Raw genomic sequence first — 12709 nt, forward strand, 5'->3', positions numbered from 1 at the left:
CAATCCGTCTTGTATAAATTCATTCAATTAAATTAATTCGAGACATTATTTCTATTATTTTTATTATTAATAATATATTCGTATTATTCCAATATTATTAATAATATATTCGTAATATTCTAAGAATATTGTATGCGAATAGGGACGTTATCTACCCAAGATAAATTGTTCGGTCGGTGATCTAAAACCGACATTGGCGCGAAGCGTTCGTTTATTTGCCGACGTTACAAATCGGTGTTATTAGAAACGATTTGATATGAAATATTGATTGCGTGGTGCGTGAGAGAATGCTCTGACTGTGATCAAAGTTCATAACTTGTTTTTCATATGTATATAGAGTGTACAATTCTTTGCAACAAATAAAATTACATATAGTAACCAAAGGAAATTTTGTCTTAAGTAAACTCTCGGACAATATTGTAAATTTATTAGATTAGATATTCGATACGTGCATTTTTCTATGCTTATTACTATTACATTATCTTTTGTGTACAATTATCATTTCTACAAAATATCTTCCACGCACTTTGTACAATTATACATTTGACATATGATTGTTGTACGAGTGTTAGGATTAACGTTTACTCAAAGAGAGTATATTATGGATAGCAGAGAAATATGTTAAAGAGTCAACGTACTCAAAAATTTTCGGTGAACAAGTACTACGTTTTACATGTTTAAGGAGGAGTTTTAAAAATAACATATAAGAAGAAAAGTGCAATTCTCTAATCTAAACCGAACAATTTTTATTAGTAATAGCAATGTCATTGTTTCGATGTAAAATATATTTTTACAATCATCTCAGGTAATTTATTATATTATAACGTGCAGGAAATGTTATGAGAAATCATCTTATATCTAAGAATTATACTTTATTATTTGTCATATATATCAGTAATATAAATTTTAAAAAGTTGTTATAAATATAAAGAAAGAATGGTATCTGGCTTTAACAATTTGTCTACAAATTCTATGATTTATTGGTGTTTATACATTGTATGTCATGCACGTAAATGTAAATTTTCTCCGACGAAAAGCATCGTCAAAGACATCAGATGGAAAACGAAACGCAACAGAAGATGAATAAACGGTAAAACGATACATACACGCATTGATCCTTAGTTTACTGTGTTGGATCATTTTGTAAGCACTTAATATCCTGTTTAAAGATACAACAAAAGTGCATATTTACAGTTATTACTGCATATTTACATAACATTGATCGATAAGTAGCGCTCTCGTATACTTAGCGTGAAAAAGTCGGCAGTTGAACGCTTGGGATTATCTCAATGTAAAAATGTATAGCTTACATACATGTATATATATATATATATATATATATATATATATATATATATATATATATACATATACGGCATACAACTGTCTTATAATATCACTTTACAATCTTTCTCAGGCGGCGTCCCTGAATTGCACAAATGTATTCGCAAGGTTACGGCAATACATTATGCAAGTATATATAATCCACGCGAGCACAGGGAAGAAATAATTCGCTCCACACACATGTGAAGAATAAAAAAGCCATCCATTGTTGTTTTCCAAAATGTATTTACTTAAAAATACAATGAAAGTTTCAATTCTGATGGAATGGGCAGAAATATATTTGTTGTGTCGGTTACTTGTTTATACGTTGAGAGATGATGCAAATGGTATTATCCTGTACAAAAGTAGCTTGAACAAGACTTATGAACACACAAACCAAATTCTTAGCCTAGGATTTTTCGTTTACGTCAAAAACGTGTGGACACACACATATTATTTACCGGATTTGATGTTTTAAAACTTTTCTTTTCATGCTTACCTAACAAACGTAGGGGTGTAACGGTATGTGTATGGGCGATCAGCCTGATTGATTGTAAGACCCGTTAGCATCAGAGTAAGTGAATTTTGCGAATCGCGTCGAGTACTCGAGCGCGAAGAAGAGTAACGTACTCTGTCGGGCTTGACACAGTACAAAACGCAAGTCTTTCTTTCCTTTTCTTCTTTTTTTTTGCGTGTGTTGCCAACGGGGCTTGACGTTGTATTTAATAAAATTAAATGGAACTATGCTTATAATGTATGTATAGTATAGTATACTATGAATGCTAAAGTACTGATTTGCTCAGGCATCTGTACTTTAAGATAGTCCTTTGCCAATTCGCCATCGTCAAGTTACTATCTTGAAGCAAACACGTGTAAATACAGCAGCAGATTGCGTATAAAACCGTAGATTAACAGAGACTGCCGGAGATGGTATCTGTACCACACATCGACATCGATCAGCTTTGTTGGACGCGTTACATACAACAGAGGTCGGCAAGAAATGCACTTCTCGGCCGATTTCAGCAAGCGCCGCCTCCCACTATTCCTCTTGCCCCGCGTGCCGCTGACGCGGCCTACGAACTGCACGATTCGTAGGCAGCGCGCGCGGCACGCGGGGCAAGAGGAGTAGTGGGAGACGGGTGGGAGACGGCGCTTGCTGAAATCGGCCGAGAAGTGCATTTCTTGCCGACCTCTGACATACAACAAGGAGTATTCGGATTTCCTTTTTCTTATGCACCATCGAATCGTCCGATGGTAAAAGACGTTTCTTTCTTTTTTTAAATTAAGTATAAACACGGTCCAACTCCTCCATATCCTGGTTTCCGTACAGCGGGATTTTTAGTCCGTGTGGTTTTTAGAGTAGCTTTTGCGCCGCTCGTCTCCTCATAGTTTTTTTTTTTTTTTCAGATATTAAACTCATCACTACTTACGAAAACGAATTCATTTTCTCTGATCTAACTGCGTTTTATTTAACTATCTCATTCGAAAATATTTGTACATTAAAACGTGGGACATCTTCTCGCATTCAAATTATCGTTACCTTTATTTAATTATTATGCTGCTATGGTACAATGGTATAACCGCAATGTCTCTTCACCCTTTTATCTAACAGTCTCCCGAAAATAAGTAGTGGCATGGACATGCCAATCGCAATGATTCACCGACTCTTGTACAAAGAGCGATCTATTTTCCGTTTCAGTTGTTTAACCAACAAATTAATGTCATAATATAAGTTAATAAAAATGTTTAAACACCAAAAGATATGGGGTGCACGTCATCATTAAGATATCGAAAGATGGATTGTATACATGTAGGGAGAGTGTAAAAATGAATAAATACCGCTAATAAATATACTCCTTCTACAATAGTCCAAGAATCATTGCTCACGAAAATAGTCCACACTAAAGATAAAATCGTAATAGATAAAAGTAACTGAAACGCTCGAATTACACTCAAAATGAGAACATTCGAAAAATATAGGGAGAGTACTTATTACATAATTGTCGCAATATGTTGTTCGGATTTTTTTTCCTTTTATAATTTTGCGTCATGTACGGCAGTTCTGAAAAGTTATAAATATATATATTTATATATAGATTTATCTATGTGTATAATTGAACTCTTATCTTCTACAAAATGATATAGTTGGTTGAAATGAATAGAGAAGGGTGATGGGGCCCTTACACTTTACAAGTTGACTGTTCGATGCTCTCCCTTATCTATGCCCAAGCCTAAAGTGTAACAACCTCTCCGCATTATATTACGCGTTTACATAATATTATCGTTAATAATAAAATGTTTCTTATCCCATAACTTTATACATACTATGTATAATTATTATGCAATATTAAAGTCACATATTATTCATCCATACTACTTGACGCGAGCGTTGCATTTTATCTTAATTCTTGTCTTTTTATCAAACAGGAGCACGAAGCAGCGTTTTACGTCTATTTTTCTTTTTTTTTAAGATTTCCACATTTTAGTACACATTGAATGCCGAGAGATGTCCATTCATGTCTATTTACTTTATTCATTTGTCGTGTTACGTATGAATCCCTTAATTCTGCTTAATAAGCCTCGCGCTCCTGTGAAGACACTGCAATTACACATTTCGATTTCAGAAGAAGAACTCAATATATATCACACGCACAAGGTGAGAGACATTTCGTCGAACTACAAACATAAATTTGATTTTAAATGTAAAAAAATCATCGCCTTCAAATTACCTTCCATTTTACACTATTTAAATATAATAGTTTTTTATCTTAAATAAGTTTTCGTTAAAAAATTGTCCCGACGAAGAAAGCCAAATGACGGCAAATACCAGTGAGTAGGTGGTTCGGATAATAAAATGATAGATTCGTCTTGGGAATCGTGCACGCGAACGATTGGAAACGATCGATCGATCGATCGATCGATCGAAATAAGAATCTAGATAGAGCAAGTAAGATCAACTCATCGAATCCGCAGGACGAATATACAGTTATCATTCAAACTACCTAATAGCATTTGGTGACGGCTAGACGACCAGAATTGCGAGGAGCCGAGGACAAGTAGAATGCGTCAGCCCGACACAATTCTGGTGAGGTGGTAATTTTTACTTGTAGGTCGGAAGATAGAGAGGGATCCAATAACACGGATTGGGCACGATGGATATCAACATTGTTACCAACCACTCAATATGAGAGTAAGTTTGCTGAGTTTGCCGAAAATCGACCATGATGTCACGTGCCTAACGCCTCCCTTCTTAATTGCATAATGTTTTCCCTTTTTTCATTATGCGTCGTCCTCATCATCTTCCACCTCACCTTCTACCTCACCTTCCGCTTCGTCATCTTCTTCGTCTGCAATATAACAAAATAAGAACGTGTTTTCATTGTTGGATCTAAACATCTTGGATTTAAAAATCCACTCGAGAGATACAGTCGGACAAATCGTTTATTTACCTTCTCCTTCTTCTAAATCCTCTTCACCCTCTGGTATGTCGTCATCGTCGTCGTCTTCCTCTCCATCACCGTCCACTTCCTCTTCCTCTTCGATCTCTTCCTCAATCTCTTCCTCTTCTACCTCTCCGTCGCCATTCTCCTCCTTTTTCTGTTTCTTCGTTTCTTCGCTCTTCTCCTGTAACTCAGAAAAAATCTTATTTAAAATACGGTATGATAAATAGGCAGGAAATAAGTGAGAAATTATTATACAATTACGAGTGTCTCGATCGCGTATAAAACATCTACATTCAACATCGTTTCGTACCACGTCTACTCTTCTCTTGACATCAAATGGACGATAGAGAGGAAAGAAAATTCGGCGCCAGTGGCGACTGAGAGCAAGAGCAAGAGCGAGAGCGAGAGCGAGCGCGAGAGAGAGAGAGAGAGAGAGAGAGAGAGAGAGAGAGAGAGAGAGAGAGAGAGAGAAACGACAAAGATAGAAAAGGAAAGCGTACCGGCCGGCGAGGAGGACACGGTCCCTTCCCGCCAAGAAATACGGTGGCGCAGAAAGAGAGGTGAGGTAGGGGACTTTCCCTACCCGCTAAAATACGGTAGGACAGGAAAAGGGAAATGGCGGAGGGAATTGCTGTGTCTCTACCGAGTGAGTCGGCAATGCCGAAAACACGAAGAACAGGTAGTAGAGAGTATCACCACTTTGCCGATAAACGTTTAGCTTGGCGCGGAGCTGTCCTATGACTTCGCCCCCGCGTACTTCAAAGCGGCGCGTGCTCAACGTGTGTGTGTGTGTAAGCGCGCGCATAAGAGAGAGTGCTAAATCGTACTTTACATAAAATAGGCAAAAGGGGAACGCGAACTCTATAAGCGCCTACACGCGCGCAACATTAATCCCCCCCCTCTCCTCCTCCCTATTGCCAGCCCTCCGAGAATTGTAGAACCATGCCCTTGATCCAGTCCCGATGGCCCGTAACGGCCATAACGCAATAAGCATCATAGTTTATCGATTTCGAGGGAGGCGAAGGGGGGAAGCAACGACGGCGGCCAGTAGGCGAGAGCGGAATTTACGCTCTGAAGCAAGCTCCTGAAAACATGCCGCCAATGAGAAAGAAAATCCCAAAGTCGTTCATAGATACGTCGTATCATGTATTGGAGATCGACGATTTATCGCGACGATCGGGATCGTAGCGACAAAGGCTGACGAGGCGAGTAGCGCGGCGTGGCGCGCAAGTCCTGCTCCGATACGGCGGAAAGTGTCGGAGCCCTCGCCGCGCTCCGGCAACGGTTTCCGACATTCGGCATATTCCGTCGCTCCGGTTTCGCACGGTTGCGAGAGAGCCGTCGCCGCGTCGGTAACGCTGGACTCGTGACCATACGGCGTTGCTGACCGATCATGGTGGTAGTAGTTGATAGTGATGACGATGACGGCAGGGTAGTGGTGGTGATGGTCGTGGTGGTAACGACGGCGATGGCAACGATGGTGGTGGTGATGGTGGTGGATGGTGGTGGTGGTGGTGGTGGTGGTGGTGGTGGTGGTGGTGGTGGTGGTGGTGGTGGTGGTATAGGTGAAGGTAGCCGGCGGTGATGGTGGTGGTGGTAGCGGCGGCTGCCGGCTGGCGTAATGGCATACACGCGCCGTGTGTATCGGCGGGTATGAAAAAGCGGCTTCGGATGCGCGCGCGGAACCACGCCGGCCAATCGGAGGCACGCGGCGCGACGACGCGCAGTGGGAAGGCCGACGGTGATTGGCAGATGACGAAGCCGCGCACGCCATGGCGGGGGATTGGACGGACGTTCGCGCTGCGTGCAATTCGCAAGCGAGCGAGCGAACGAACAAACGAACGAGCGAGAAAGAGAGCGAGACCGGAGGGGAAGATAAGGGAGAAAGATACGTCGAAGCGGCGTGCCAAGTGTCGTGCAACGCGAAGCCTTCGAATAAAGTATAAATCTAAACTAAAGAGAGCCGGGCATTCCGCGAGACGGATATCACGTGGCACAGAGGGCGGGGGGGGGGGGGAACACTGACTCTCGCCGCGCTATCGCTATCACCTCGAGAAGCGCAATCGATCGTGACGATCGAGTAACAATAATACCGGAAGTAATAATACCGGCGGCGCGCGCGTATTCGGCTCCCATGGCGGCAAGTGTCGGCGGATCGAGGACTTCGGTGTTCGATCAATGTTATTATGTTATGCTCTTTCCCTTTCTCCATCTTTTCCTCCTGCTTCGCCTCCCAACCTTTCTCTTTCTCTATCTATCTGGAGTAATTGTATCATCCAATTGTATGCGGAGTCGACCTGTTGCGATAAAATGCTAATGAAGAATCGGTTACCGGCGGCGTCTACAAACAATGGTAATCCGATCGAAGAGAGCTTACGCGCGCGTTACTTCGAACTCGCCGCCGGCGCCGCTACTCTCATTCGTCGACTCGCCGAGCGTACGATGTCTCTCGACTTGAATGACAGCGGCACGTTCACGCCGTTGGCTCGCTCGGCTCGGCTTGGACTCGATGACGCCGCTGCCACCGCTCTACCGCTCTTGTTATCCACGCACGATTACCTTTATCTATCCGTTCTCAATCACGAGGTCTCGCAGATAACCCAACCCGCTCATAACCTATCGCGTCGACCATGTCCCTCGCGAAATTTCTCCGAGCGAAGCACGATCGGCGCGACGAATACCCGTTACGTAATTAACACGTGACGCCTGCCTTGGAAATCGCATCGGCGAGAGATCAGTAGTTTATGTGAATGCATTCGCTAAACAAGTCGGGCTCTTCTCAGAACCGCCAGCACCAAATTCCTTCTTATCGTAGCGTCCAGTTTCCTGCGGAGAAGTTCGAAAAAACTCGAGCAACGAGAAACGATCAGTCGACGTGCGATCTCTTTTCTACTTTAAGGGTATACTTGGCCCTTGGGAGAATCAAAAAGCATCACGATTTCAATCGTCCAGACTTTGAAGACGGGAATTGTGAGGGTTAATTGCGTCTTCGGACGCGCGTTCAAAACGCGTACAGTCGTTTTAATTAAGATAATTAAGCGATAAAAAAGTACGCGCGCGAAAAGTCGAGCGCATACAAGAAGAAAAAAAGGGGAGAGAAAAAGAGAGAAAGAGAGAGAGAGAGAGAGAGAGAGAGAGAGAGAGAGAGAGAGAGAGAGAGAGAGAGATGACAATAACCATTAAATGCAATAAGTTATTTCTGGCTGGCGAAACATCGATCCATAACTGCGTTATCCGATCGACGCGACGCCTTTTCCCGCCTTCCTTCAAATAAGGAAACATTCGATCGCCGGACTCTACGGTCATGTCGATACGGTATCGATATCGAGAAAGAAAGATGGAACGATTTCGGCAATTTAGGCAAGCGGAGCGAACGTTTCTCTCTCGAGCATACGGCGTACAAACGCGATTCTCAATTCGGCTCTTCTCCCTCGGCTTCGCGTTTCCCGCCTTTTCCCGCTCGTCGGTTCCGGAATGATACTAATCTCACATATTTGTATTTATATACAATATATATTTTCTTTATTTTTACACGCGTACGTACGCCCGCACGTTCTGTACACTAGGCGTCAAAATGCTTTTTCGCTTCAAGTTAGTTGCTTTCTGGATTTTTTTTCTAGAGTACACTTATTCTACATGGAATGTGGAAAGCAAGCTAATCAAGCGAAAAGGTATTATTGACGCCTAGTATACAAAAAGGGTGCGCGTGCGTGTGTGTGTGTAAACGTATATATACGTGTACGTCTTATATATATATATATATATATATATACATGCATTAAGTACGTGTCTCAAGAAAAGGAGCGTTCGAAATTGTCGGTCTTTTTCAGTTTTTGCCTTTTCTCGATCTTTCGCGTGCCCGAGATCTAACAAATTAATAGATACTCAGAAGGAGGAGAAGGAAGAGGAGCCGGCGGTACAATAAGGACGCGTCGATCCGCGTGAACGCGCGTACGTGTGAAGCGGCGCTCGTTCCGACTTTTCCACGTGACGACCGACGAAGAAAACGACGGAGGAATTTGCTCCTTCGAATTTCCGCCGTCCGCTCTGCGGTCATTCGTTCGTTCGTTTTCATCATTCGTTGCGTCTCGGCTTACGTGCGGAGGAGACGCGCAATCCCATGGTAAATTATCGGCTAAAAATACGGCCTATCGCGAGAGGACGGAGGACGCGGCCGACGGTGCAACGCAACGCGACGCGACGCGACGCGACGCAACGCGACGCGACGCGGCGACGGGCGGCGGTGTGTGCCGCGATTTAAGATGAAAAATCGCGGCAGCGATGTTTTCTCGAAGGTTCGTAGTAACGCGCCGTTGCGCGCGACCGCCACACAGCCACGAAAAGAACAGGGAGGTAGGAGAGTACACCGGGTATATAATGCACGGCGTTGCCGCTAGCTGCGCAAGTGGGGTACCTTCGACGAAAAGATAGAAAGAGAGGGACGGAGAGAGGGAGAGCCGCCACCGCCGCCGCTGTACGCTTGTATGTCGGTGGTGCGGCCGAGAATGGAGTAAGAGAGGCGGGAGAGGGAGCGAGATACATACACCAAGGAAGGAAGGAGGGGAGGGGGGAGAGATGAAGGGAGGGAGGGATACTCCGTACAAACGGAGCGAGAGAAAAGGAAGCCCTCGTCGCGGCATTTATGCACGCGGATCGGTAAACAATTTCAGGGCAACATGTCGACCTGGAGTAGATATGCGTCGCTCGCGTCTATCGATCAACCGTCGTGCGCGATTAACCCTTTTATAGCGAATTATCGATCAATTATGGTAGAAAGAGAGCGCGTACGCGTGGGAGCATGACAAGAAGAACAAGAGCGAGAGAAAGAGAGAGAGAGAGAGAGAGAGAGAGAGAGAGAGAGAGAGAGAGAGAGAGAGAACGAGTGATGAACGCGGGCTTGGTTTCGGCCGCCATGATGGAAACCGACGGAGCGGCGGGTGAGGTGACGAGGGTATTGCAATGGCAATGATAGCGGGCCAGCACGACCTGGATCGGAAAAACGCGCGCGGACACCCGCTTTTCCAGGATCGCGACGCTGACATCCGCCACGAATAAAAATGGCGCTCTCGAGGCGACGAAGTAACGCACGCCGCTCTTGGAGCACGAGGCGTGCAGGCAAAAGCGGCGGCGTGCGCGTACGTGTGCAGAGGGCGTGTGGAGACGAAGAGAAAAGCCGCGAGGAGACGAACTACCGGACGGGAAAGAGAGAGAGAGAGAGAGAGAGAGAGAGAGAGAGAGAGAGAGAGAGAGAGAGAGAGAAACATACGTCGAGAAACGAGCACATGGCGCCGCGAAGAGTCTCTCTCTCTTTTTCTCTCCCTCTATTACTCCGATCCTTCTATCTTGCTCCGAGTTTCTACTCCAACCGCTAAATACGCTCTCTCCTTCTCTCTACGTCTTTTCCATTCCATGCGCGCGAACGCGTAGGCTTCCAACATTGCCTCAAATTTCAGCTCCGAATGCAGAACACGGTAATTATAGCTTATTCCGGTAGGAGTCGTCATCGCCATCGTCATTATCATCGTAGTCAGCCATCGGACGAGAACAAGCGAGAGCGAGCGAGTGAGCGAGCGGAGACGGAAAAAGAGATACAGAAAGAGAGAGTGAGAGAACGAGCAAGAAAGAAAGAGAGAGAGAGAGAGAGAGCGATTCGTCGCGTTCGCGGTGGCTCTCACAAACACACAATGGCGTCCCTCGCGCGCTCTACGCGTTCGCGTGATGAAAAAGCCACGGAGTACGCGCCGAAAAAGACGTGCCCTACACCGCACGGCGTGGCGCGGCGCGTCCGATCGAGCGCGCTCGACTACGCTCGGGGTCGCTCGCACGGGAAATATGGAGTCCGGCGAGGAAACGCCGGCCGGCGCGGCGCGTTCTCCTCGCTACGCCGTGCCGTCGCTCGGCGGCGCGGGCTATCATGGAGCGCACGTTTCGCCACGCTTCGCGCGCGGCCACCACGGCGCGTGGACCTACGCGATGCGTAGAAGACGCCGAGCGGGCGGGAAAATCCACCGTCGCGGCGACGACGGTCGATCTCGGAGCGCGTCGATGCGATTATTCGATGTCGCCCGACACGGGCCGACAGACCGTGATCGACGGCGTGGCGCGCGCGCTTCGTCCGCGACATGCATGCTGAGCTACCGCGTACTCCTGGTCGGATAGCGCGACGGAGCGACGAAAGTCGTCGACAACGACATCGTCGATGTCGACGTTGACATCGACGTTGACGACGACGACGACGACGATGACGACGACGACGACGACGGCGACGAACGTCATGTCGGAAACGTAAACCGTGCGCGCGAGGATGATCACGGCGGAAGGCAAGGAAAGCGAAACGGCACTTACCTCGGCTGGCCTTTTAATCCCCTTGATATCGCATTTTGCGTCCGCGGATGCCTTATCGTTCTCCGTCACCTTCTCCACAGCGACCTCGTTATTTTCCTTGGTGCTCATGGTTGGTTGTAATCGAAGAAGAGCGGCTTGCGCGTCGATAATCCAAATAGCTCGGCTTCGCGACTCGAACTGAACTCTGTGAAGTACGAAAGAGCGGCGGCGGCGTTGGCGGCGGCGGCGGTGGTGGCGGTGGCGGTGGCGGTGGCGGCGACGACGGCGGCGGCGAACGGTGACGGCGGCAGCGGCGGCTGCGTGTACGCGGAACGAGACTACGGAATACGTGTCCTCACACGACGTCGGTTTCCGCCGAAATGCCCGAGAGAGCAGCGTCGTCAGGCGAAGACCTGAGGGGCTGCGAGGGAGAAGGGGAGAACACAAAAGGGAAGGGGTAAAGAGCGAACGGTGCGGTGGCGAGGGGCCGAACAGCGGACAGGGGAAGGGGGGAGAGGATAACCCGAACCAGTCAGGAGTGGAGTGTGTGCCGACTGTCGACGACTGTGGCGCGAATAGCGCAAAGCGGACTACTACCAGATCCCGGCTCGCCTCCAGCACATCCAACCTGGCTTTGTTCAAAAATGAAGATGGCGCGGCTTTGAAACTCAATAAATCCCTGATTGGCCGATCCTGCGATCGCTTGTATTTCACCGTCACCGCGACCGGGCCGCGATTTTATAGTGTCGCACGATGTCCTGCGACTTCCCATACAGCTTTCGCGCGTAACGCGCCCGCCCTGGATATAAATAAAATTAAAACTCGCGGAGGACGAGGGGTTCGAGAGTTCGTGGCCCGAGCGGGACGTCTGGTTCGAGGCTACGTCACTCGATTCAAATGAGCCTTGGCGCTCTGCGAACCATCCTACGTACATTTCAATTTCGCGTTCGCTTAAAAAGTCGATAAATGTTCCGTTTGAATGTGCAAACGACCGCGAGACGATCGAGCGACGGGGATGATTCGCGCGGTCCGGTCCACCTCGCGGCGAATTTCACGTCATTCGCGCATGCCACGCACGACGCGACGCACGGCCAAGTGCGTGTGACGCAAATTAATCTGATAAATATAAAAGAGACGACGTCGCGAATCATGCGGACTGCATGCATCTCCGACGAAATCGAAACACGAAGCGTGTATGCAAGGCACTTTCGCTTGAAGTTAGCTATTTTCCAGATTTTCTATAATGTGTTGCGTGTTCTATGTGGAACACAAAACGCAGCTACATAACTTTAAGCGAAAAGGCATTATTGATGCCCATGCAGTATAATTTACGATCTTTCCCGAAGCGCTCGTCGGCTTTTATGCAACACTATGCTCGATCGTCAGAATTATATTGCGCATCTATTCTAATTTTAAAAGATATTATTTTTTTGCTATTAATAACACTATTAATTACACTTTTGCTTTATGTATCAGAATTTAATGAAACAAAAAGAGATACATCTTGACCTTCCTCTTTAAAAAACATACTCTATATATATCTATATGTATATGTATGAATGTATGTATGATGCATGTATGTGTGTATACATATATTTATTGTTTAGTGCATGTGTACA

At 46.3% G+C, this 12709-nt stretch overlaps 1 protein-coding gene across 1 annotated transcript; it reads right to left on the bottom strand.

Annotated features, from left to right (window-relative positions):
* Window positions 1–1549: 1549 nt before the first annotated feature.
* On the bottom strand, window positions 1550–11351 carry LOC105833420 (glutamic acid-rich protein). The gene is made up of 3 exons (XM_012675153.3): window positions 11112–11351; window positions 4773–4947; window positions 1550–4670 (listed from the first exon to the last, which is right to left on the bottom strand). The coding sequence occupies exons 1-3, from the start codon at window positions 11217–11219 to the stop codon at window positions 4603–4605; spliced, it is 351 nt and encodes a 116-aa protein (XP_012530607.1). The 5' UTR covers window positions 11220–11351; the 3' UTR covers window positions 1550–4602.
* Between the last annotated feature and the right edge of the window lie 1358 nt (window positions 11352–12709).

Source organism: Monomorium pharaonis, chromosome 8 (genome assembly GCF_013373865.1).
Source record: "Monomorium pharaonis isolate MP-MQ-018 chromosome 8, ASM1337386v2, whole genome shotgun sequence".
Taxonomy (NCBI): Eukaryota; Metazoa; Arthropoda; class Insecta; order Hymenoptera; family Formicidae; genus Monomorium; species Monomorium pharaonis.